The sequence below is a fragment of the Ovis canadensis genome, chromosome 15 (genome assembly GCF_042477335.2).
Source record: "Ovis canadensis isolate MfBH-ARS-UI-01 breed Bighorn chromosome 15, ARS-UI_OviCan_v2, whole genome shotgun sequence".
NCBI lineage: Eukaryota > Metazoa > Chordata > Mammalia > Artiodactyla > Bovidae > Ovis > Ovis canadensis.
In genome coordinates, this window is record NC_091259.1 from 44,125,904 (window position 1) to 44,153,871 (window position 27,968).

Consider the following 27,968-nt stretch of genomic DNA (forward strand, 5'->3'; position numbering starts at 1 on the left):
GATAATGCAAACATTAATTAAGAAAGCTGAAGTGGTTATATTAATATAAAAGTAGACTGTTAGGTTCAGTCAGTTCAATTCAGTCGCTCAGTCGTGTCCAACTCTTTGCGACCCCATGAATCGCAGCATGCCAGGCCTCCCTGTCCATTACCATCTCTCGGAGTTCATTCAGACTCACGTCCATCGAGACTGTGATGCCATCCAGCCATCTCATCCTCTGTCGTCCCCTTCTCCTGCTCCCAATCCCTCCAAGCATCGGAGTCTTTTCCAATGAGTCAACTCTTCGCATGAGATGGCCAAAGTACTGGAGTTTCAGCTTTAGCATCATTCCTTCCAAAGAAATCCCAGGGCTAATCTCCTTCAGAATGGACTGGTTGGATCTCCTTGCAGTCCAAGGGACTCTCAAGAGTCTTCTCCACACCACAGTTCTGAAGCATCAATTCTTCGGCACTCAGTCTTCTTCACAGTCCAACTCTCACATCCATACATGACCACTGGAAAAACCATAGCCTTGACTAGACGGACCTTAGTCAGCAAAGTAATGTCTCTGGTTTTGAATGTACTATCTAGGTTGGTCATAAAGGAATATTACCGTAGTTTTAGAAAAGATATTCCATTATGATTAAAGAGCTCAGTCATCAGGAATTCATAACATTTCTAAATGTGTATGCATCTAAAAACAGAGGCTTTAAATGCATGAAGCAGAAGTTGACAAACTGAAAAAAAAAGACGTCTATAATTATTGTTGGAGATTTCAATACTTTTCTTCCAAAATTTGAAAAAAATAGACAGAAAATCCATAAGAATATAGAAGACCTGAAAAACATTATCGAACAATTTAACCTAATTGACATTGATAGAGCATTACACTTAAAAATTATAGAAAGGTTTTCTTTTCAAATATATATGCAAATCTTAAAAAATAAAGCATATGCTAGAACATAAAACAAGTCTCAATAAACATATAAGGACTGAAATTATGGAGCATATATTCCTTGTTTACAGTGGAAATAAATTGCAAATAGATAAAATTACATGTAGATAACAAAAATATCAAATGTTTTAGAATTAAAACACATACTTCCAAATAAACCATATAACAAAGGAAAAAAAAACAAGGAAATGTAAAAAATGTATAAAATAATGAAATCACATCCTAACAAAATATGTGTAATAAAATTAAAGTAGTATTTGAGGGAATTTCATAGCTTTCAATATTTATAATAATAAAGGATGAAAAGTGACCAATGGATTCAAGGCAAATCCAATAAAATCCAAAATGTTTTATTTTGATGGGGTATGGAGAGGCACTTCATGGGAAATAGATGGGGAAACAGTGTCAGACTTTATTTTGGGGGCTCCAAAATCACTGCAGATGGTGACTGCAGCCATGAAATTAAAAGACGCTTACTCCTTGGAAGAAAAGTTATGATCAACCTAGATAGCATATTCAAAAGCAGAGACATTACTTTGCCAACAAAGGTCCATCTAGTCAAGGCTATGGTTTTTCCAGTGGTCATGTATGGATGTGAGAGTTGGACTGTGAAGAAAGCTGAGTGCCGAAGAACTGATGCTTTAGAACTGTGGTGTTCGAGAAGACTCTTGCAAGTCCCTTGGACTGCAAGGAGATCCAACCAGTCCATTCTGAAGGAGATCAGCCCTGGGATTTCTATGGAGGGAATGGTGCTAAAGCTGAAACTCCAGTATTTTGGCCACCTCATGCGAAGAGTTGACTCATTGGAAAAGACTCTGATGCTGGGAAGGATTGGGAACAGGAGAAGGGGACGACAGAGGATGAGAAGGCTGGATGGCATCACGGACTCGATGTTCGCGAGTTTGAGTGAACTCCGGGAGTTGGTGATGGACAGGAAGGCCTGGCCTGCTGCGATTTGTGGGTTCGCAAAGAGTCGGACACAACTGAGCGACTGGACGGAACTGACGGAGAGGCAAACAAACTGATTCTAAATTCAAATGGAAATGTCAAGGCCGAAGATAGCCAAAACAAATTTGAAATAGAAGAACAAAAATGGAGAACTTAATCTATGTCATTACAAGATTTACTATAAAGCTCAGTAATCAAAACAGTTTGGTATTAGTGTAAGGATAATGAATTAATCAATTAAACAGAACAGAGAATCCAGAAATGGACTTATATGCATGAAATAACAGACTGGATCACAGATCTAAATATAAAACTAGAATTGTAAAGCTTCTAGAAGAAAATATAGGAGAGTGCTTCATGATCTTGATGGAGGTAAAGATTTCTTAGATGAAAACACTAATCATAAATAAATACCCTTGATAATTATAATTGGATATGTAGTTGGATAACAGCAATATAAAATACTATGACTCCTCACAAGATACCCTGTGAAAATAAAAAGGCATACTGTAGACTAGGTTAAAAGATTTGAACTTACATAAATGTATAAAAGATATGTGTCTGTTTATATATATATATATATAATGTGTAATATATAACATTATATGTATTATGTAAATGCATAATTTATATTGTATAAATATGTAATTTATAATGTATATATAAATGTAGAAAACTCTTAAAATTCACCAAGCTAAAGGCAAATGATTGCATATAAAAATGGCCCAAATATTTGATTAACACTTCACAAAAGAAGATATATAAATGCTCAATAAGCATATTAAATTATATTTTATTCTATAGTCATTAAGGAAGTGTAAATGTAAGTTAAAGCCACTCGAGATACCATTCTACAATCACTAGAATCACTAAAAGTATTAACACTAAGAAGTGCTAAGGAGACTACAAAGAAACTAGAACTCCCATGCATTGTTGATGTAAGTGTAAAATGATGCAGCCCCTATGGAAAACTATTTGGCAGTTTCTTTGAAAATCAGATTTATAATGACTCCACTTTTTAAAGCAAGTTCCATTTTTAGAGGGAAAAAAGAGATATGTATTCATAAAAAGACTTCAGAATGAATTTTCATAATGGCCCCTAAGTGGGAGAAACCCACATGTCCAAAAACAGGTGAATGGATAAACAATTTGTAATGTGTTTGTATAATGGAAATCTATCCATTAACAAAAGGAATCAAAGTCCTAATACATGCTGCAACATGATTGAATCTCAAAAATTGTATGCTAGTTAAAAGGATTCATATCCAAAAAGTATTGATGTATACTGCATACTTTCATTTTTATAAAATTCAAGAGTAAGCAAAATTATTTTATAGCAATAGAAGTCAGATCCATGGTTACCTGGGTTAGGATTATAGGTAAATGACTGAAAGGGAGCATATGATAACTTTTTGGAAATTTTCTATATTTTTTTTGTGTGGTGACTGCTACATAAATGTTTAACTTGACAAAATTCATCAAATACACATTTAAGATGGGTGAAATTATTATATGATATATATTAAATTATATATCGATATTGTTAATAAAAAGAAATGTAGTTCTGTCACTGTTTAACACACACAAAGTGATCTTCTTTAGTATATTAAAGAATTTGTTTTAGTAATTACTATGTTCAGAGCTTAAGTAATATGGAAGAACACAAAGTAGTATTGGAAACACTCCCTGATCATGAAGGGACTTAGTTAGGTAATATGGAATGAACTTGACTATATATTCAGTCATATGGTGATAAAATTGTTAGGTAATGGCAGTGATAGATGGAGAAGAAAGAGTTATGAAGTTCAGAGTTAATGAGTTGATACCTGGAAAAAGTATAAAAAGTATAGTGCCTGAGAGATGCTATGTGCTCAGCAAGTGTTATTTTGCTTTTCAGAGGATGAGAATTTATACATCAAGTGATGAATCAAGGCATGATCGAGGAGGTGATATTTAACGTAGGTACTGCAGAATAGGAGTGTTTTTCATAGGCATCAAGAAGTGGGGAGACTTTAATATTAGGAAGATGTCATGATCAAACGTTTGGAAGTGAAACAGTACAAGACATGTACAGAAGAGTAAGTTATGTTTGGTGAATTCATTTAAAAAGAATGAACAGTTTCAGGTAGCAAAAATAGTGGGAGATGAATCACTAGGGTCAGATTATCAAGGGCCCTTAGAACCAACTTGAGTATATCCTTATTTTAAATTGATCTTTTATGGATTGTCAATGCATAAATAAAACATACAGGAAGGGATATTATATCAGTAAAGACTTATTTTGTAATTTTGCTTTATAACATTAAATATAAAGTCAACTAACCAGAACAATGAAGCTGCTTTGATGAACATGAAACTGAAATTGGGGCTTGCTAATCTTAGATGGGAGTTATGTTTAATGACCTTGAGTTTCTACTTTTGCTATTCTTGTTCAGTCAGTCAGTGGTGTCCGACTCTTTGTGACCCCTGGACTGCAGCACGCCATGCTTCCCTGTCCTTCACTATTTCCCAGAGTTTGCTCCAACTCATCCTCTGTCATCCCCTTCTCCTCCTGCCTTCAGTCTTTCCCAGCATCAGGGTCTTTTTCAATGAGTCAGTTCTTCTCATCAGATGGCCAAAGTATTAGAGCTTCAGACATCGATTGCATCATGTTCAGAAAATTCTAATTCAGATAGCTAAATAATTGTAGATAGCAGTCCTATAGTATTTTATCTTAACATTGTTGCATGTCTTTCAATAAATCAAGAGGCTTATTTCAAGGTTTGCATAATAAATGTTTTACTCAGGTAATACAAGTTAATGCATTGCTGATTTTCAGTATGTTAAAATTGCATAACCTGCAGTGGTAAAGAATCCACCTCCCAATGCAGGAAGTGCAGGTTCACCTTGATCTCTGAGTCAGGAAGATCCCCTGGAGTAGGAAATAGCAACCCACTCCAGGATTCTTGCCTGGAGAAGTCCATGGACAGAGGAACCTGGTGGGCTATAGTCCATGAGGTCACAAAGAGTTGGACATGATTGACCATGCGCACATGCTGTGACAGTTTTTGTTGTGGTTTTCGTTATGTTCAGTAGTTTTTAAAGTTACAACTGGCTTTTTTTTTTTTTTGAAGCCAACTCAATTAGTATAAGCAAAATCAGGAATATATTGGCTTATATTATCAAGAATCACAGGAGCAGAATTTGGCTTTTCTTTTCTGGGATGTAACTATGCTGCTGCTGCTGCTAAGTCGCTTCAGTTGTGTCCAACTCTGTGCGACCCCATAGACGGCAGCCCACCAGGCTCCGCTGTCCCTAGGATTCTTCAGGCAAGAACACTGGAGTGGGTTGCCATTTCCTTCCCCAATGCATGCAAGTGAAAAGTGAAAGTGAAGTTGCTCAGTAGGTGTCGGACTCTTCATGACCCCATGGACTGCAGCTGACCAGGATCCTCTGTCCATGGGATTTTCCAGGCAAGAGTACTGGAGTGGGTTGCCACTTCCTTGTCTGGTAACTACGCTAACATGATACAAAGATTTTATCTCCTCTCTATCTTTTCCTATCTGCTCTTCTACTTTTCTTAGTATTTTTGGCATTATTCATTCTTATTGCAGACAGACTCTCCATGTACCAGGGAGAATGGCCATGACGATCCTAGGCCCACATGCTTATAACTTTCGACTTGAACATAAGAGAGCCTTTCTGGATAGTTTCAGGAGAGAATTCTGACTGGGTCAAATTCCTCTGTGTCTGGGAAGAGCAGTAGATTGAGAACAAGGCAGACTGCAAAGCACTGTGATTGACAACTTCATCAGGACAATATTGGCATTCAGAAATATAACCTAAAGAAATTCTATCAAAAGAAGAAGTATAAGATACAATGGATGCATAAAATTATTGTTTTCACAGTCCTATGAAGTTTAAAAAAAGCAGTTAAATATGTAATTGAAAGAGTAAAAATGAAATCAAACGTTTGTAGAACACAAAGAGCAATGTCTTGTGTTACATGATTTGAATACCTTAGCCTTTGGCAATGGAGCAACAGAAAAGCATCAGTCTGTGCACTTACTTCTGTGCACTGCATACATGAAATAAACTGTAATTTGGAAAGGGTTACTTTTTGAGTTCAACAATATTTTTAAGCAGTGTCTTCGCATTTCCTTAGTTGATGATTTCAGGTAAAGAAAGCTCTTAGTTCAGACAAGGTAAGGCGTTATGGAAAATGCAGTGTGGAGGAAAAAGAAGACCAGCATAATGGAATATGTATGGGAGACGTGGCTGTTGAACACTACTTTCACTACAATACCATTTTTAGCATCACTGTCTAAAGAACTAGAGTGCTTCACTCTACATCTGAAGGAATTAATAATAGACATAATTTTTTCTATTATTGAACATAATTTTACTCTACTATTTTCTATTACTATGCATCATAATGTGTACACAGGGTGTGATCACTCACCTGGAGCCAGACATCTTGGAATGTGAAGTCAAGTGGGCCTTAGAAAGCATCACTATGAACAAGGCTAGTGGAGGTGATGGAATTCCAGTGGAGCTATTTCAAATCCTGAAGGATGATGCTGTGAAAGTGCTGCACTCAATATGCCAGCAAATTTGGAAAACTCAGCAGTGGCCACAGGACTGGAAAATGTCAGTTTTCATTCCAATACCAAAGAAAGGCAATGCCAAAGATTGCGCAAACTACCGCACAATTGCACTCAACTCACACGCTAGTAAAGTAATGCTCAAAATTCTCCAAGCCAGGCTCCAGCAGTCCGTGAACTGTGAACTTCCTGATGTTCAAGCTGGTTTTAGAGAAGGCAGAGGAACCAGAGATCAAATTGCCAAAATCCGCTGGATCATCGAAAAAGCAAGAGAGTTCCAGAAAAACATCTATTTCTGCTTCATTGACTATGCCAAAGCCTTTGATTGTGTGGATCACTATAAACTATGGAAAATTCTGAAAGAGAGGGGCATACCAGACCAGCTGACCTGCCTCTTGAGAAACCTGTATGCAGGTCAGGAAGCAACAGTTAGAACTGGACATGGAACAACAGACTGGTTCCAAATAGGAAAAGGAGTACATCAAGGCTGTATATTGTCACTCTGCTTATTTAACTTCTATGCAGAGTACATCATGAGAAACGCTGGGCTGGAAGAAGCACAAGCTGGAATCAAGATTGCCGGGAGAAATATCAATAACCTCAGATATGCAGATGACACCACCCTTATTGCAGAAAGTGAAGAAGAACTACAAAGCTTCTTGATGAAAGTGAAAGTGGAGAGTGAAAAAGTTGGCTTAAAGCTCAACATTCAGAAAACGAAGATCATGGCATCTGGTCCCATCACTTCATCGGAAATAGATGGGGAAACAGTGTAAACAATGTCAGACTTTATTTTTTGGGGCTCCAGAATCACTGCAGATTGTGATTGCAGCCATGAAATTAAGACGCTTACTCCTTGGAAGGAAAGTTATGACCAACCTAGATAGCATATTCAAAAGCAGAGACATTACTTTGCCAACAAAGGTCCGTCTAGTCAAGGCTATGGTTTTTCCAGTGGTCATGTATGGATGTGAGAGTTGGACTGTGAAGAAAGCTAAATGCCGAAGAATTGATGCTTTTGAACTGTGGTGTAGGAGAAGACTCTTGAGGGTCCCTTGGACTGCAAGGAGATCCAATGAGTCCATCCTAAAGGAGATCAGTCCTGGGTGTTCATTGGAAGGAATGATGCTAAAGCTGAAACTCCAACGCTTTGGCCACCTCATGTGAAGAGCTGACTCATTGGAAAAGACTCTGATGCTGGGAGGGATTGGGGGCAGGAGGAGAAGGGGATGACAGAGGATGAGATGGCTGGATGGCATCACTGACTCGATGGACATGAGTTTGAGTGAACTCTGGGAGTTGGTGATGGACAGGGAGCCCTGGTGTGCTGCAATTCGTGGGGTCACAAAGAGTCGGACATGACTGAGCAACTCAACTGAACTGAACTGATGCATCATAATAGAAAAAAACAATTTCACCTGGATTTCCCTGGTGGCTCAGATGGTAAAGAATCTGCCTGTAGTGCAGAGGACCAGATCGATCCCTGGGCGGGAAGATCCCCTAGACGAGGAAATGGCAATTCAGATTCTTGCCTGGGAAATCCCATGGACAGAGGAGCCCAATGGGCTACAGTCCATAATGTCACAAAGAGTTGGACACAGCTGAGTGACTAGCAAACACATAATTATTTTTTCTATTATTGAAAGCTGCTTCATAAAAAGTATAAAACTGATGTCAAGTAATGATTTAAATAGTCATTTCAGTGAAACCGGCACTGAACTGGAGCGAGGACTCTATCACAGACTGTTTGACTTTGGGCAAGGCAAGGTCAGGAAGGTGACTTCCGTATCTTGACTGTGTTTCTTCATTTCTGAAATGAGGTTTTAGTCTTAGTGATCATTGAAGTCTCAGCTACAGCAGGAGGCTGTGAGCCTCTGATTCACCTGCTAGTTGTCCCTCTTTTTCTATATTGGCATTGGTAGCAGCTGTACTTTGATATATATGTGGGAGGAATTTGGTTTTCAATTTTTGACCCCATTGACTGTAGCCTACCAGGCTCCTCTGTCCATAGGATTTTCCAGGCAATAGTACTGGAGTGGATTGCCATTTCCTTCTCCAGGGTCTTCCCGACCCAGAGATCGAACCCGGGTCTCCCACATTGTAGACAGACACTTAACCATCTGAGGCACCAGGGAAGTCTGATACTTTTAGGTGCTAAGCAGCTTTGGAAAGCAGATGAAATAGATACCTCTTACCTGTACATATAGAACAATGTGAGTTCCATGAATGTATGTTAAGTGCCAGTTTTAAGTGGTCCCTATAAAACATTATCAGAATTTGGTAGATAAAAACAGTACAAAGAGAGAATATTGAACTTAATGTGATGATGTCTATATATGTATTTCTGGCAGCTCTTAAATGTGGGGCTTTCTCTCTGTCATGAATATGTCAAAATTGTGCATCTAAGAGTTCAAATGACATTTTCAATAGCTACCATTGACACACACATACCAAGACACTCACAGTATATTATCTAGTAAAGTGGTTGCAGAATTAACATTTTTCCTGGAAGGAATATATCTGATTTAATGACCAAATCATTTTAAAGCAGCACAACAGAATTTCACAGGAACTAAATCTATTTCTTCACACTGATCATGCGTGTTTTACTGAAGCATTGAGTCATTAGCATGTTTATAATGGTTCTAATTTAGCACAACATTTTCTGAATTTTATCCTTGAGTCATTTACAAATTGTTCATATTGAATAAACAAAGGAAACAGATTGCATTTTATACTTAGTAATTTATCTGAAAGAAGAGGGGAGGGTTAATTGTTTGAAAGTTTTGGTCTGTTTGGGGAAGTGAGCTTGCTTTTTCATTGCTAGGCATAAATGCCATTTCTCATCTTTTGGGGGATGGTGTGGGGGGGGCGGCTACAGAGGAGTAAAATGAAAAATTAGGACCAGGACAAGATTGGCCACTCCCAGAGGGGAGTGTGGAGCAAAAGGGGAGCTGGCACGAGATTATCCAAAACAGTTGGTGCATTCCTTAATGATCAAGTGCTTGAGAAGTCCAGCTCTTCCTGGCAGAGCATCTGTGTTGATGTTTATATCATTGCCCTGCTGTATGGGAAAGGCATGCTTTCTCTCACTGCTTGGCTAAAAATAGGATGGAATATAGCATTGTATGAGATATTTTAAGATAGCAAAAACATTTAAGAGGTTAAAGGTTTGACTTTTGGATCAAAAAAGATCAGTGATATAACTCGTGGTGTTCCTTGAAGACTGAATTTTATCTACACTTTGTCAGTGATTCGAACTCTTGGTTAGGCAAGTTATTCTAGGTTCATTTGGTGCAGTTTGAGAAGCCCACTCTACTGTCTTTTCTGTCAGCTTCCCGGCATGAAGAGCAAGATTGAGAACAGCCTCTATTTATACCCCCTTGATCGTATTTGGAAAATCAGTTGTTTCACTGGAGAGAGGGAGAGAGAGAGAAGGAGAGCACGCACAGTCGTCAGGGAGTGTGCTCTGTACGTTACAGTGACTTCAAAATAAAACTGGCGCATTTTAGTGTCTAATTATTTTAGCGAGCTTGGAGGGTTTTAATTAAAATTTAAGAGTGCTCTTCAAGCTCTCCAAGCTCCAATTTTATCCCACTGTATTGTGGAGCACTTGTCACTGTGGAAAAATGTACAGTAACTGCCATGTGCAGCTCTGTTTCCTAATGAAAAATATGAGATTGATGATCAGCAGGGATATAAATATATATTATCAAAATTAGCTGTAAACCAAGGTCAAGGATACTTTTGATAAGTTATCACTGTTCTTTGGATACACAGAAAATGTATTGCCCTTGAAATTTATGATTCCTGTGGTGAAAATAAAAGGGATTGCTTTAAAAAAGTTTAAAAAGCAGTAAGAAATATGCATACAGGAGGGCAGGCATTGTTGTTTCTCACTAAAGTATTTTAAAGTTATTTTCTATGTCATATTTCTAATGTTTTAGCATTTCTAACTTTAAGTATCACTTTGAGGTAAAAGGAATAATGGTAAGTGTTTACTCACAGGTAAATTGTTTTAAAGTACAATAAAAAAATTTTCCCATTATCCTTTCCTGTTTCCCATGACTTCGTTTTAGTGATTATTTCTTTATTTATTCTCTTAGACTCTTTACTTTGCTTAGAGTAAGAGTTAATAATACTACTGCAACTTTAGGAATAATTTAAAATTCTTCCTAAAACATCATCATTTAGATTAGGAAATAAATATCTTACATACTGTCACTTCAAATTTCTCTTGTGCTGTGAAATTATTAGCATGATAAAACATTCCTGACTTACCTGGTTTGATACCTGGGTACTTAAGAAGCAGAAACATTGCTTTGCAATCCATTATGCTGGATATTTATAACATGTTAGTTCTGAATTATATCTTTCTTTTTTTCCTTAGAGAAAGTTTATTGAAATAGAAAAACTTAGATTTGCAAAGGAAAAGGGAAAACATAGCTATGCAGCTGAGAGTTAATTTATAGCATATCAAAACCCTCTACATCCTTGATTAAAAATGAACAAGAACTGAAGTTCAACTCTTATGATAGTGGTGTTTTTCTCACATTATTTACAAAAATTGGACAAGATAAATATAATAAACTCTTGCATTTCATTAGTTATGTATTGTTTTATGGACACTAATTCTTTCAAAGTAATAGGAATTAATTTTGGTATTTTTTGGTATGTACATTTGGTATGTACATATTATGGTGACACATACTATAATATTGTGATACTATAATGTAGTTTTTTAATCTTAATTTCCAAAAGGTATTTTAATTAGCTGAATTAGTCTTCTCCTACTTAGCTGAAGACAACTCAGTCAAAATACTAAAATTTGAGTAGTCAAACTCAGATAATGAAATACACTGTATATTTTTTCATTGTTTTGAGGACTGTGGCACCATCATAACTGTATTAGATGTTTACCAGTCAATCATGTAAAACATATTTTCCTGTGTAGAGTGGTCCAAGAATTCTGGGTGATGTTTAGTTCTTTTTTTCCATTTGGAATCCTGCATGAGTACTGAATTCAAACGTGGACTTAATATTTCCATGTACATAATGCAAACTGGACTTCTTTACTTATTTTGACCTCTTTGATTTCATGGTCAGAAAGGGGCAAAGTCTGATCTGATGAACTGCCTCTGTAAAGCTAGAGTCCTAGTAATATAGTTGAAGTATGTGGCAGAAAGAGGATGAATACTTGATTTTTTATTTTTGGCCTTACCTGGATATTATTTTGAATGGTAAATTTGAAAATATAGATTTCATTTAGTTTTATCTATTATATATGTCCTCATTTTAAGTCAGAAACATCTTGGTAGAGGCAGTAGTATCCTCTGCCTATGTAGTTTTTAATAACAACCTGCATCTTCTGGACTTTCTTCCCTCACCTTACTTGTTTTACATTACATTATGGAGTGTGCTGAGTACTTATTGTGTATGTATGTCTTTAGAGGGCTGGCAAATAGATTTTAGGTGAGAAACTTGTTTTTCAAGAGATTTTCTCACAGTTTTGAATGTTGAAAAAGTGGTATGTTGTGACTTTTATTGCCCTGGAGATAAAGATAATCAGTGATCGTTACTAAATATTTTCATGAGCTATAAATATAGATATGCAAAGACTGCTTTATTTTTTTCCTTTCAGTTTCTTCTACTGAAATGAGAATTTATATAGCTAGATTAACTCAGCATTATGGTGAGGATTAATTTTCTAATAGAAATGTGAAATATTTTTAATTTATTAACCATTTAATTAATGACTAGCTCTTATATAAAGTTGTGTCTTCAAACATATTTGATAAATATTTGAAATATATGTTCATGTTGTCCATATAATTCTGTTTTCTCCTATGAAATTTTAGCATTCTTTTCCTGGAGCTCTGAAAGATTTCAGGTCTATTAATAGAAATGAGAAACATATTTTAGCCGTTTTATATTTAGTGTATACCTAATCCTAGTTCATGAACTTGCTCTGAATTTTTGATCATTACTAGTAAATTGGGATTTTGTCTTGATCATTATAATATGTTCACTCAACTCAAATTTTAACCAAACAAGTTATGTTTTAGTGTTTATGTCAGTGATTATCAGTTTAGTGTGATGTTGTAATATATATTAAAAAGTTTTTTTTTTAAGTAACAAAACTGAGTAGGAGAGGAAGTTGAAGACATTTTATTGATTATTCTTATACATGACCTAATGTTATATCCAGAAATTTAAACCTGATTTGAGAAAAAGTAATCTCTGATAGCAAAAAGCAGAGACATTACTTTGCCAACAAAGGTCCGTCTAGTCAAGGCTATGGTTTTTCCAGTGGTCATGTATGGATGTGAGAGTTGGACTGTGAAGAAAGCTGAGTGCTGAAGAATTGATGTTTTTGAACTGTGGTGTTGGAGAAGACTCTTGAGGGTCCCTTGGACTGCAAGGAGATCCAACCAGTCCATTTTAAAGGAGATCAGTCTTGGGTGTTCATTGGAAGGACTGATGCTAAAGCTGAAACTCCAGTACTTTGGCCATCTCATGCAAAGGGTTGACTCATTGGAAAAGACCCTGCTGCTGGGAGGGACTGGGGACTGGAGGAGAAGGGGATGACAGGGGATGAGATCACTGGATGGCATCACCAACTCGATGGACATGAGTTTGAGTGAACTCCGGGAGATGGTGACGGACAGGGAGGCCTGGCGTGCTGCAGTTCATGGGTTCGCAAAGAGTCGGACACAACTGAGTGACTGAACTGAACTGAATCTCTGATAGCCATGACTTTGAAGATTTCCTTCTTAACCCTCACACCTAACATTATCTTTTCTTTGACTTTCGCCTAGAAACAAAATATGTACAGAACAAAGTATACACCTTGTTTCTGAATTAAAATCCAAGAGAATATTTTGGAAATTAAATGCAAACTGAACATATGCATATGCATAGAGACCCTATTGGCAGATCACTCAGAATCCAATTTTTAATCAAAGTGATATATCATTTGTTTAAAAGAAAATAATTAATAGGAAAGCCTGGAAGAAAAGGAGGAAAGGAAAGAAGGGAAGAAGCAAGGAATTCACTTAATAGAATCAAGCTGACTTCTATTTAGAAAGAACTTTGGCTCCTGTGATAGCTAGTTCTTCATCAGCCGTTTCCCAACACACTGATCTGGATTCCATCCATTCCTTGATTGATTGATCATGTCATAGACAAATGTTAATTGTTTTCACCAATATGTTCTAACCATGCAGTGGTCTTCTCATCTCTTACCCAGGGGCTCACTGTCTTTGCCTAAGCTTATCAAGTTTCTGAAATCCTTTAGATCCATCTTAACCTTACTGTCATTCTGAAAAATTCAAGGAGGATTTAGAAGTTGGAGGAAAAATGAAAGGGAAAATGCTAAAGAGATAGGTACTGATATGGGAGAGAAAAAACATTTGGAGTTGAAATAAGTATTTTAAATATAATTTTAAAAGAGGTTATCAGAATTTTGACACTTGGAATGTTAAAGTATAATGGGAGTATGCTTTGCACTAAGGATTGAGTATTTAAATCTGCTTTCCCTTTTGGAAACGTGGGTTGTTTATTAAAATTTGAGACTTAAAAGATGCATATAAGTAGTTATAAGCAGTAGCTCTAGTTTCAAATCTACCTGATCAGAGAAAAAATAACTTATTGATAAAAATTTGCTAATTATTAGAACACTCTAAAATGTAAACTTCTGTAAGTTTTTTGAATCTTATAGAAATAAGTGTAATAACTTCCAAAATCTAGTATGCTGTTTAGGAATGCAGTAGGTCAAATAGCATTTAACCAAGGATCTTCTTGAAAAGATCACACATCTCTTTTTATATAAAGGTTTTAACTGTTTTTATTACTGGGAGACAGAGAATATCTTGAGTTTATTTTCTTTGCATTTTACTGTAAATGGGTATTTTACAAAAGTGTATTTCTTTTTTAAGGAACAAGGAGTTACAGGTTGATTATTCTCTTCTCACTTGAAAATTTGCCATTCTTCCTTGAATAGCACACAAATTTTGCTTGGACTTAAAAAAAAAATCACCTGAATTAAAAGAAATAATATCTAAAGTTAAGCTTGTAGAAAAAAGCTCCTTGTTCTGTCCTATTAGTCTAAAGAAATGATAAATGCTGGCTGAATATTAATTAGCTAAAATTATAATAACAAGATAAGATTATTGAGCATGTCTTTTTTTCTCCTGGGAATATTGTAAATAATTTTACAGCAAAAAAAGTTTAGTTGTAGTATTTTATAATAGAGAGAATAATATACTTGTCCATATCCTAGGGTTAAAGTGGCAACAACAACAAAATCTTTGTTGGTTTTGAATGATAGAATTTCTCCATTAACTCCATAGACTTCTATATTTGTAATATTTTAATACTTATCTAAAACATGTATAATATTTTTAATACTTACTTTTTTATTTTAATAGATTCCTCCTGCATGGAAAAACTACTTTCAAAAGATTGGAAGGAAAAAATGGAAAGATTAAATACCAGTGAACTTCTTGGAGAAATTAAAGGTACAGTATACAAAATATCAAACATATCAATATAGAAATGTTATTTTGTAACACAATACATCTGATTATCTTCTGTACCCCAACATTAAATTCTTACCTCTAATATTTATTTATATTTGAGAGGGTAAATATATAGTGTGTTCCTAAACTTTTATTTTTTTGTAATGTTTATAGAATGAAAATTTTCCTTTTTATAGTCTATAAACATATAACTTATAGGACAAACTACTTCATTAGTTTCCTCCTTGGCACAGAAGGAAAACAGTAGCTTTAGCTGTGCTGTGCTTAGTCACTCAGTTGTGTCTGACTCTTTGCCCGCCAGGCTCTTCTGTTCACTGGGGTTCTCCAGGCAAGAATATTGGAATGGGTTGTCATACCCTCCTCCAGGAATCTTCCTGACCCAGGGATTGAACCAGGGTCTCCTGCATTGCAGGCAGATTTTTTACCAGCTGAGCTACCAGGGAAGCCCATAGTTTCGTTTGCTGAACAAAAAATTATGAAAAAAATGTTATGTCAAAAATGAACAAATTAAATAAAGATAATTTTAGTCCTGCCTTTTGAATTTATAGTAGCTTAATTGATGAATCCAAATCACTAATTTGAATTTTTTTCTGGTCAAAAATGATTAGCTGTAGTAACTGTGACAAAGGAGTTTATAGAATGTGCTATTTATATTTATGACTGGATTCTGAAGCCTGGTTCCCTGTTCAAATTCTGGCTCTGTCACTTACTAGATGAGTGACTTGGGGCAAGTCACTGAAGGTTTCAATGTTTGGAATTCCTTGTATCTAAAATTAGGATAGTAAAAGTACTTGGGCTTCCCAAGTGGTGCAGTGCTAAAGAATACACCTGCCAGTGCAGGAGATGCTGGAGATGCAGGTTCAGTCCTTGGATGAGGAATACCCTGGTGGAGGAAATGACAACCTACTCCATCGTTCTTGCTTGGAAAATTCTATGGATAGAGGAGCCTGGCGGTCTACAATCCATGGGGTCACAAAGAGTCAGACACGACTGAGCACACACAACAGAAGTACCTACCAAGGCTCGTTAAGAGAATTAGTATAAGTAAAACTTTTAAAACGGCTTGCACTTAAGAAAACCCTCATGAGGGAAAGTTGTGGTTGTTATTAACTGCCCATAGGATCTTAGGTTAATTAATCTCAAATAGATTTCATAGAACTTAACATTTCATGATCTCTGACCTGGCTGAGAATGAGCATCCTTATTTTAAAGATAATTGATTGGCATTATTATTTTGAAACAAATTAAGAAGTGGGCAGTCCCAATCCATTACAAAATTAACCTGCTCTATCAGTTAAGCAGCTATACTTTTTGCCCAGTCCTTCTTGTTGATCCTTTTATGGAGATGAAGTACTGTATGAAGTAATGAAGTAGCTTTTGGTATTGTGGGTAGACTGTTGTCGTCAATTACTTTTCTCGGTCGCCCCTTACAGATAGTCATTGCTCTATCTATCACTCTGTCCCTTAAACTGACAATTTGAGAACTTAATTACATTCATTTTCTGAATTTATCTAATGACTTCAGGTGAATATTCCCATGGATAATTTCTCATTTAAGATGAACATTTGGTGATAACTACCTGATGAAAATTTTATTTTGAATTTAGTACAGAATATTGCCTAGTATTCAGACGTGTTATGTTCAACTCAAATGAAGAGAAAGGGTAGTTGTATCTTTTCCAAAGAATAATTAATAACATTCTACTAACTAATGCAGTATCAAAATCAAGTGGAAAGTGGGTAGTACTTTTGAATTTCACTGCTTCTGTTTTGAACTCATAAAGGCTATTTGCTATTTTGGAAAAAAAAAAAAAGAAACTCAATTTATAACTGACGTGTAGAAAGTCATTAGTGACATATTCTTTATCCAGCTGCAATAACATGGTGTGTGCTACTTTGCACGTCATTCTCTGTTTTCTTCCCTTTCCAAAGTCATTGGTTTTATGACAGTGAGTACAGAAATGGTTTATGCAAAGGCAAGCTTTTGCTAGCGTGAATGATGGGGGTCTTGTTTTCTCTCAGTAAAGTGGAAGCTAACATTTTATTATGTTATGATTCAGCATCAAGTTTTTATGATTTGGGTTATCTTTCCAATCCCACTTTCTATATTTCTTTATTTTTGATTCAAAAATGCAAAACTGTACTAGTTTTATGTAGTCAAAATCTCAAAAGTGAAACATGCAAAATCAGGCTTTTCAAATTCTTTAACTTTTTGTTTTTCTGGATTCTGTTTGTAAAATGTGTACTTTCATTTGTGTGCTGCCCTGTTTTTATGGGCACAGAAAATAAGCTTCTTACCAAATTTTTCATTTTGATTTACTCTACATCAGTGTCTGTTTTTACATCTTTATATTTTGTCAGCATAATCATATGAAAAGATTCTAAAAATATGATTAAAAAACAAAAAAAATTAGTTAAAATAGCATTCAAGTAGTTTGATTGAGCCATTGCTAAAACTCAACACACACTTTTATTGTAGGTGAGATCGTCAGTTATTAGTCACCAAAATTAGTTCTAACTATTCAAAAAATTTAGGGTGATTTAAATACCATCTCCAAGAAAAACATACCTGGGGAATTTCGTGGTGTTTCAGTGGTTGGCCCTCCATTCCTCTACTACTAGGGTGTCGAGTTCTATCCCTGTTTGGGGAACTAAGATCCTGCCTGCCATGCGGTACAGCCACAAAATAAATTTAAAAAAAAAAAAGGAAAAGAAATGAAAAACATACTACTATGGTTTAGTGTATCTTAGCAATGTGTATTTATATATTTCATTATTTTTCCCTCATTATAAAATTCATATGTATTATAAAAAGAAACACACCTAAAGGAAAATATAATTGTCCTCTAATTCTACCTGTATTATAGTGTATATCCTTTCCATTTTAATGTGTGCATATACCTTAGAATTATTTTCCCTTAAAATTAGAATCATCCTTTTACAATTTTTTGTAATTTACTTTTCCCACTTAATGATATATTTTGAATTTCCCTATGATTAGGTTGTCTTCTAAAATATTACTTTTATTTGCAGCAAATATGATATAAAGTGAGGTTCTTATAATTCGACTGAGACTGTTATTCAATATTTAAGGTTTTATTGTTTGTCATTATAAAGAAAACCTTGAACATGGCTAAATTTTTAGTATTTTCAGTGTTATTTAGTAATTATTTTCTTAGGATATAGATATATTCTGAAAAAGTGAAATTACTGGGTTGAAGAATGTGTTCTTTTTAGAAAGACTTTTAGTTCATATTGCCACATAGCCAGCCCTTCAGATAGAATATAGGGTTCTGTGCTCTCACTAGCAAGTATTTCCTTGCCATCTATGATTATTTTAAACATTCCTTGCCAGTTTGATAGGGGAGTATAACATTGTTGCTGATATATTTTGAATTCATTTGTTTTTGATTGATAATGAGAAGTTTTACATAAATTCATTTGGATTAAATATCTCTTCCTTTGTAAATGGTCTGTTTATGTTGTTTGCCCATTTTTCCTTTAAAGGATTTGTTTAGTTCTTACAGTTTCATAAGATTCTTTAATGGTACTAGCCTTTCTTTGTCATATTTGTGTATTTTGTCATCTTACTGTATGGTTTTGTCATCAAATCTTTTCCTCCCTGTTTTAATGCTCTTTTTTTTTTTTTTTCCTGTTTGGGGTTTGTTTAGAAAGTTTTCTCCCAATCTAAAATTATATTCTACTGTATTTTCTTCCAATTCTTTGACTATATTTTTATACACTTAACCCTTTCATTCCTCTTGGATATATTTTGTTGGATAATTTCAATTTTTTTCCTCAAGCAGTTAACAAAATATCTCTGTATCACTTATTAAAGAACCCATGTTATCCCATCTGACTTGAAATAACATCTTTTATTATATATAGATTGCATATTGCAGCCACTCTCATTTTTTAGCTCTTTTCCATTTATCTTTCTATCTAAACTTTTAAAGTACTAGGCTGTGTTAATCACTGTAGCTTTATAGTATTTTTGAACAATATTACAAGACCTCATTCAAAATTTTTCTTTAAGGTGCTTGTATACTTCTGTAAAATTTGCCTTAGATTTAGAAGTTGTTAATTAAAATTGCAAAGTGATTTTTAAAAGATTATAAAACTATAGGGTAGCTAAAATCTTTTTATGTTGAATCTTTCCATTCCAAATAACTTATTCAATCAATTCTTTTATGTTTCTGAACAATGTTTTGTTTCTTATATATAGATTCAGCACAATTCTTTTAATATTTCCTCTATAATATTTAATTTTTTATTTGTGGATATTATATTTTTCATACTACTCTCTTTTTGTTACTCTATTTAGGGATGATGTTGAATTTTGCTGGCTCATTTTATAACTTCCCTTTTTGTCAAGCTTGTTAGGTCTAGTCATATTTCAGCTGATGTGTTTTCTCCTCTTTTGGGGCAGTTATTTGTTCCTTTTTTTCACCACTTCTTTTAATATAATGCCTAGAATATCAAGAATATTAGGGAAAACAGGTAATAGCAAGTATTTTATTTAGTTTTTAGTTTATGGAATTGTGTTTGTTTAATATTTCACCATTAAATATTATATTGACTATTGATTTAACATATTTTTAATCATTAAAATATTCTAGTTATATTTTATTAGGAGTTTCTATGATAAATTGCATTTTAGTTTATGATATATCTTATTGGTTTTTGTTTCTCAAATTAAATAATGAAATAAACACTGATTAGTCATGGTATAGGGTTGTTTTAATGTACTTCATACTTTTATTTGCTTATATTACAGTTGTTATTTTTGCATCTGTATTTGTAAATGAGATTAGTTTGTGTTTTTCTTTATTTTCACTACCTTTGTTAATTGTGGAAGTGAAAAGTATATCCTTTTCTGTGGAAGATGGCTATGTAAAGCTATTGAATAGATAACATCTTAGCAAGTGAGAATCTGTTTTTATATTCTTTGTGTGTCCTTTGCCCTAAAGTATTGTAGGCAGCATATTATAGGCTCTTTCCATTTTTTTAGAATCTTATCTGCCATGCTATACCTTTTGATTGGAGAATTTAGTGCAATGACATTTAAGGTAATTATTGATTTGTTTTGTTCAGTCACTAAGTCATGTCTGACTTTCTACCAGCCCATGGACTGCAGCATGCTAAGTTCTTCTGTCCTTCACTATATCCCAGTTTGCTCAAAGTCAGTGATGTTATCTAACCATCTCATTCTCTGCTGCCCTTCTCCTTTTGCCTTCAATCTTTTCCAGCATAGGGTCTTTTCCAATGAGTCGGCTCTTTGCATCAGGTCCTGAATATTCATTGGAAGGACTGATGTTGAGGCTGAAACTCCAATACTCTGGCCACCTGATGCAAAGAGCTGACTCATTGGAAAAGACCCTGATGCTGGGAAAGATTGAAGGCAGGAGGAGAAGGGGACGACAGAGGATGAGATGATTGGATGGTATCATCAACTCAGTGGGGATGAGTTTAAGTAAACTCTGGGAGTTGGTGATGGATAGGGAGGCCTGGAATGCTGCAGTCCATGGGGTTGCAAAAAGTCAGACACGACTGAGTGACTGAACTGAACTTGCATCAGGTGGACAAAGTATTGGAGCTTCAGCATCAGTCCTTCCAATGAATATTCAGGGTTGATTTTCTTTAGAATTGACTGGTTTGATCTCTTTGCAGACCAAGAGACTCTCAAGAGTCTTCTTCAGCACAATTTGAAAGTATCAGTTCTTTGGTGCTCAGCTTTCTTTATGGTCCAGCTCTCACATCTGAACCTGACTACTGGAAAACCCATAGCTTTGATGATAAAGACTTCTGTCGGCAAAGATCTGCTTTTTAATATGCTGTCTAGGTTTGTCATTGCTTTTTTTCCAAAGAGTAAGTGTCATTTAATTTTGGGCTGCAGTTACCATCCACAGTGATTTTGGAGCCTAAGAAGATAAAATCTGTCACTGTTTCCATTTTCTCCCCATCTGTTTGACATGAGGTGATGGGACCAGATGCCATGATCTTAGTTTTCTTGAATGTTGGAGTTTTTAGATAACTTTTTTACTGTCCTCTTTAACTTTCATCAAGAAGCTCTTTAGTCCCACTTTGCTTTTTGCTGTTAGAATGGTATCATCTTCATATTTGAGATTGTTGATATTTCTCCCAGAAATCTTCATTCCAGCTTGAGTTATGCAGCCTGGCATTTCACATGATGTACTCTGCATCAGTTCAGTCGCTCAGTGACTCTTTGAGTCCATAGACTGCAGCATGCCAGGCTTCCCTGTCCTTCATTCTCTTCTGCGGTTGCTCAGGCTCATGTTCATTGAGTCCATGATGCCATCCAACCATCTCATCCTCTGTCACCTGCTTCTTTTCCTGCCCTCTACCTTTCCCAGCATCAGAGTCTTTTCCAGTGAATCAGCTCTTTGCATCATGTAGCCAAAGTACTGGAGTGTCAGCTTCAGCATCAGTCCTTATACTGAATATTCAGGATTGATTTCCTTTCAGATTGACTGGTTTGATCTCGTTACAGTCCAAAGGACTCTCAGGAGTCTTCTCCAGCACCACGGTTTGAAAGCATCAAATCTTTGGCACTCAGACTTCATGATCTAGCTCTCACATTGATACATGACTACTGAAAAAAACATAGCTTTGACTAAACAGACATTTGTTGGCAAAGTGATGTCTCTGCTTTTTAATATACTGCCTAAGTTTGTCATAGCTTTTCTTCCAAGGAGCAAGCATCTTTTAATTTCATGGCTACATTCACTGATTCTAACCTTTGCTTCTTGATCTGTGTACATGTTTCTCAGGAGACAGGTAAGGTGGTCTGGTATTCCTATCTCTTTAAGAATTTTCCACAGTTTGTTGTGATCCACAGTCAAAGGCTTTAGTGTAGTCAATGAAGCAGAAGTAGATATTTTTTCTGGAATCCTCTTGCTTTTCCTATGATCCAATATATGCTGGCAATTTGATCTCTGGTTCTTTTCTAAATCCAACTTGTACATTTGAAAGTTCTTGATTCATGTACTGTTGAAGCCTAGCTTGAAGGATTTGGGGCATTCCCTTCCTAGCAGGTAATTCAGTTCAGTCACTCAGTCGTGTCCGACTCTTTGCGACCCCATGAATCGCAGCACGCCAGGCCTCCCTGTCCATGACCAACTCCTGGAGTTCACTCAGACTCATGTCCATCAAGTCAGTGATGCCATTTAGCCGTCTCATCCTCTGTCATCCCCTTCTCCTCTTGCCCCCAATCCCTCCCAGCATCAGAGTCTTTTCCAATGAGTTAACTCTTTGCATGAGGTGGCCAGAGTACTGGAGTTTCAGCGTTAGCATCATTCCTTCCAAAGAAATCATAGCAGGTAAAATGAGCGCAACTATATGGTAGTTTTTGAACATTCTTTGGCATTGTCTTTCTTTGGGATTGGAATGAACACTGACCTTTCCCAGTCCAGTGGCAACTGCTGAGTTTTCCAAATTCACTGTCATATTGACTGCAACACTGTAACAGCATCATCTTTTAGGATTTTAAATAGCTCAGCTGGAATTCCATCACCTCCACTAGCTTTTTAGTAGCAATGTTCCCTTTAGGTCCACTTGACCTCACACTCTAGCATGTCTGATTTTAAGTGAGTGTTGTGGTCTCATTAAGATGGGTCATTAAGATCCTTTTTGGTACAGTTTTTCTCTGTTCTTGGCACCTCTTCTTAATCTCTTCTGCTTCTGTTAGGTCCTTTCCATTTCTGTCCTTTTTGTGCATAACTTTGCTTGAAATGTAACCTTGGTATCTCTAGTTTTCTTTCTTTTTTTTTTTTTACTAAAATGAGAAAGTTTATTGACAAAATTATACACTGGATATTAGTGTTTAACCTCATTTCAATGTATATCCATTATATTTTAGAAATAAGAATTAATTTTTAGAAGAGCTGATCAGCCATGCTTGGTATAGTTCAAATTTGTGTGTCTTTTTTTTTTTTTAAATTTTAAAATCTTTAATTCTTACATGCGTTCCCAAACATGAGCCCCCCTCCCACCTCCCTCCCCATAACATCTTTCTGGGTCATCCCCATGCACCCGCCCCAAGCATGCTGCACCCTGCGTCAGACATAGACTGGCGATTCAATTCTTACATGATAGTATACATGTTAGAATGTCATTCTCCCAAATCATCCCACCCTCTCCCTCTCCCTCTGAGTCCAAAAGTCCGTTATACACATCTGTGTCTCTTTCCCTGTCTTGCATACAGGGTCGTCATTGCCATCTTCCTAAATTCCATATATATGTGTTAGTATACTGTATTGGTGTTTTTCTTTCTGGCTTACTTCACTCTGTATAATCGGCTCCAGTTTCATCCATCTCATCCGAACTGATTCAAATGAATTCCTTTTTACGGCTGAGTAATACTCCATTGTGTATATGTACCACAGCTTTCTTATCCATTCATCTGCTGATGGACATCTAGGTTGTTTCCATGTCCTGGCTATTATAAACAGTGCTGCGATGAACATTGGGGTACATGTGTCTCTTTCACTTCTGGTTTCCTCGGTGTGTATGCCCAGCAGTGGGATTGCTGGGTCATAAGGTAGTTCTATTTGCAATTTTTTAAGGAATCTCCACACTGTTCTCCATAGTGGCTGTACTAGTTTGCATTCCCACCAACAGTGTAGGAGGGTTCCCTTTTCTCCACACCCCCTCCAGCATTTATTGCTTGAAGATTTTTGGATCGCAGCCATTCTGACTGGTGTGAAGTGGTACCTCATTGTGGTTTTGATTTGCATTTCTCTAATAATGAGTGATGTTGAGCATCTTTTCATGTGTTTGTTAGCCATCCGTATGTCTTCTTTGGAGAAATGTCTATTTAGTTCTTTGGCCCATTTTTTGATTGGGTCGTTTATTTTTCTGGAGTTGAGCTGCAGAAGTTGCTTGTATATTTTTGGGATTAGTTGTTTGTCAGTTGCTTCATTTGCTATTATTTTCTCCCATTCAGAAGGCTGTCTTTTCACCTTGCTTATATTTTCCTTTGTTGTGCAGAAGCTTTTAATTTTAATTAGATCCCATTTGTTTATTTTTGCTTTTATTTCCAGAATTCTGGGAGGTGGATCATAGAGGATCCTGCTGTGATTTATGTCTGAGAGTGTTTTGCCTATGTTCTCCTCTAGGAGTTTTATAGTTTCTGATCTTACATTTAGATCTTTAATCCATTTTGAGTTTATTTTTGTGTGCGGTGTTAGGAAGTGATCTAGTTTCATTCTTTTACAAGTGGTTTTCTTGAAGAGATCTCCGATCTTTCTCATTCTATTGTTTTCCTATCTTTCTTTGCATTGTTCACTTAAGAAGGCTTTCTTATGTCTCCTTGCTATTCTCTGGAACTCTGCATTCAGTTGGGTATATCTCTTCCTTTCTCCTTTGTCTTTCTTTTCTCAGCTATTTGTAAGGCTCAGACAACCACTTTGCCTTTTTGCATTTCTTTTCCTTGGTTTTGGTCACCACTTCCTGTACAATGTTATGAACCTCTGTCCATAGTTCTTCCGCATTCTGTCTACAAATAAGATTAGATCCTAATCTCTTGAATCTATTTGTCATCTCCAGTGTATAATCGTGAGGGATTTGACATAGGTCATATCTAATAGGTCTAGTGGTTTTCCCTACTTTCTTCAATATAAACCTGAATTTTGAAGGATACTGGAGTGGGTAACCATTCGTTTCTCTAAGGTATCTTCCTAACCCAAGGACTGAACCATGGTTTCAGTCACCTGAATGCAATGCAGTCACCTGCATTGCAGGTGAATTCTTCATCATCTGAGCTATCAAGGAAGCCCATATATACATGCTCCATCTTCTTTATCCATTTATCTGTTAAAAGGACTTTTAGGTTGTGTCCATATCTTGACTCTTATAATTAATGCTGCTATGAACTGGGGTAAATGTATCTTTTTGAATTAATGTTTTCATTTTCTTAGCATATATACCCAGGAGTAGAATTGCTGGATCATATAATATTTCTAGCTTTTAGTTTTTTGAAGAACCTCCTTAGTGTTTTCTAGAATGATTGCACCAATTTACATTCTTACCAACAGTGAGCAAGGGTTTTTTTTTTTCTCCATATCCTTGCCGACTTTGTTATTTGTGTTCTTTTTGATGACAGGCATTCTGTCAGATGTGAGATGATACCTCATGATTTTGATTTGCCTTCTTGCATTTCTCCAATGATTAGCAGTGGTGAGCATTTTTTCATGTGTCTGTTGGCCATCTGTATTATCCTCTTTGGAAGAATGTCTGTTTAGGCCTTCTGTCTGAGCTCCTCTGGTGGCTCAGATGGCAAAGAATCTGTCTGCAGTGTGGGAGACATGGGTTCAACCCTAGGTCAGGAAGATCCTTTGGAGAAGGGATTGGCAACCCACTCCAGTATTCTTGCCTGGAGAATTCCATGGACAGAGAAGTCTGGCAGGCTGCAGTCCATGGTGTTGCAAAGAGCTGGACATGACTGAGAGACTTACACTTTCACACCTTCTGCCCATTTTTTAATTGGGTGATTGGTTTCTTTGATATTGAGTTGCATCAGCTATATATACATTTTAAATATTAACTCATCAGTGATATCATTTGCAAATATTTGCTCCCATTCAGTAGATTGTCTTTTCATGTTGTGATGGTTTCCTTTGCTGTGCAAAACTTTCAAGTTTAAATTAGGTCTCATTTGTTTATTTTTGTTTTTTGATTCCTTTGCCTTAGGAGACAGAGTCAAAATATATTGCTATAGTTTATGTCAAAGAATGTTTTTCATATTTTTTCTTCTAGGAGTTTTATGATTTCTGGGGCTTCTCTGATAGCTCAGTCCATATAGAGTCTGCTTGCATTGCAGGAGAGCCAGGTTAGATCCCTGGGTTGAGAAGATCCTCTGGAGAAGGAAATGGCAACCCTCTCCAGTATTACTGCCTGGGAAATCCCATGGATAGAGGAGCCTCACACGCTACAGTCCATGGGATCACAAGAGTTGGACACAAATTAGCAACTAAACCTACCTACCTTACGTTTAAGTCTTTAATTCATTTTGAGTTTATTTTTTATATAGTATGAGAAAATGTTCTAATTTCACTGTTTTACATGTAGCTGTCCAGTTTTCCCAGCACTACTTATTGAAGAGACTGTCTTTTCTCTATTGTATAGTTTTGTATCCTTCATCATAGATTAGTTAACTGTAAGTGTGTAAGTTTATTTCTGGACTCTATATTCTATTCCATTGATCTATGTGTCTGTTTTTGTACTATATTGTTTTGGTTACTGTAGCTTTATATTATAGTTTGAAATTAGGGAGAGTAATATCTCTAGTTGTGTTCTTCTTTTGTAAGACTATTTTGTCTGTTGTATTTTGTATTTTCACACACATTTTCGAATCTTTTCAGTTCTGTGAAAAATACCATTTGTAATTTGATAAGGATTCTATTAAATCTTTAGATTGTATGGATAGTATGGTCATTTTAATAAAATTAATTTTTCTAAAAGTGAACATGATATAATCGTTTATTTCTTTTATTAGTATTTTATAGGTTTCCAAGTATATGTGTTTTACCTCTTAGATGTTTCTTCTTAGGTAATTTATTCTTTCTGATGCAATTATCAATGGGATTGATTCTTTAATTTCTCTTTCTGCTAGCTCTTATTAGTTTATAGAAATGCAACAGATTTCTTTTATTAATTTTGTATCCATCAACTTTATGATATTCACTGATGAGCTCTAGTAGTTTTCTAGTGGATTTTCAATGTATAGTATTTTCAATGCATAGTATCATGAGCTTCCCAGGTGGTACTAGTGGTAAAGAACCTGCCTGCCAATGCAGGAGATATAAGTGATGTGGTTTCGATCCCTCAGTCAGAAAGATCTGCTGGAGTGGGTATGGCAATCCATTCCAGTATTCTTGCCTGGATAATCCCATGGACAGAGGAGCCTGGCAGGCTGCAGTCCATAGGATCACGCAGTTGGACATGACTGAAGCCACTTAGCATGCATGCACACATGTAGTGTACATGTATCATGTCATATATAAACAGTGACAGTTTTATTTCTTCTTTTCTAATTTTTGTCCCTTTTATTTTATTTATTTATTTTTCTTTTCTGGTTAGCTAGAGCTAAGACTTTCCATACTATGTTGAATAAAAGTGGCAAGCGTGGACATCCTTTTCTTACTCCTAATCTCAGAAGAAATGCTTTCAGTTTTTCACTGTTAAGCATGATGTTATCTGTGGGATGATCATATATGGCCTTTATTATGTTGAGGTATGTTCTCCACTTTCTGGAAAATTCAACATCCATTTTTAAAAAATACGTGGATGTTGAATTTTGTGAAAACCTTTTCTGTATCTGTTGAGATGACCTTCTAGTTTTTATTCTTCAATTTGTTAATGTGGTATATCACACGGATTGACTTTCAGATATCGAGCGATGCTTGCATCCCTGGGATAAATCCACTTGATCATGGTGTGTGATCCTTTTAATATATTGTTGGGTTTGGTTAGCTAATAATTTGTTTAGGATTTTTGTATCTAGATTTACCAGTGATACTAACTTTTAATTTTTGTGTGTGTGATATCTTTGCCTGGTTTTGGTATGAGGGTGATATTGGCCTCACAAAAGTGATTCTTCTGCAATTTTTTGAAATAGCTTCAGAAGGATAGATGCTAAGTGTTCTCTAAACATGTGGTAGAATTCACCTGTGAAGCCATGTGGTCCTGGATTTTTGCTTGTTGGGAGGTTTTTTTTTTTTTTAAAGTATTGATTCAATAACATTACTGGTAATTGGTCTGCTCATATTTTCTTTCTTCCTGGTTCAATCCTGGGAAACTATACATTTCTGCAAATTTGTTGATTTTTTTTCTTGGTTGTCCTTTTATTGGCATATAGTTGTTCATAATCGTGTCTTACGATCCTTTGTATTCTTGTGGTGTCTATTATAACCCTTCATTTTTCATTTCTGATTTTATTTATGT

General features: G+C 35.8%; 1 protein-coding gene across 50 annotated transcripts in view; it reads left to right on the forward strand.

Annotated features, from left to right (window-relative positions):
- SOX6 (SRY-box transcription factor 6) overlaps window positions 1-27,968 on the forward strand; it is a 715,111-nt gene that overhangs the window by 404,749 nt on the left and 282,394 nt on the right. For all 50 annotated transcript variants that reach the window (XM_069554258.1, XM_069554268.1, XM_069554273.1 and 47 more), the window contains one exon: window positions 14,895-14,984. In XM_069554258.1, coding sequence (XP_069410359.1) covers window positions 14,895-14,984 — 90 coding nt within the window. The remainder of the gene's footprint in view (window positions 1-14,894; window positions 14,985-27,968) is intronic.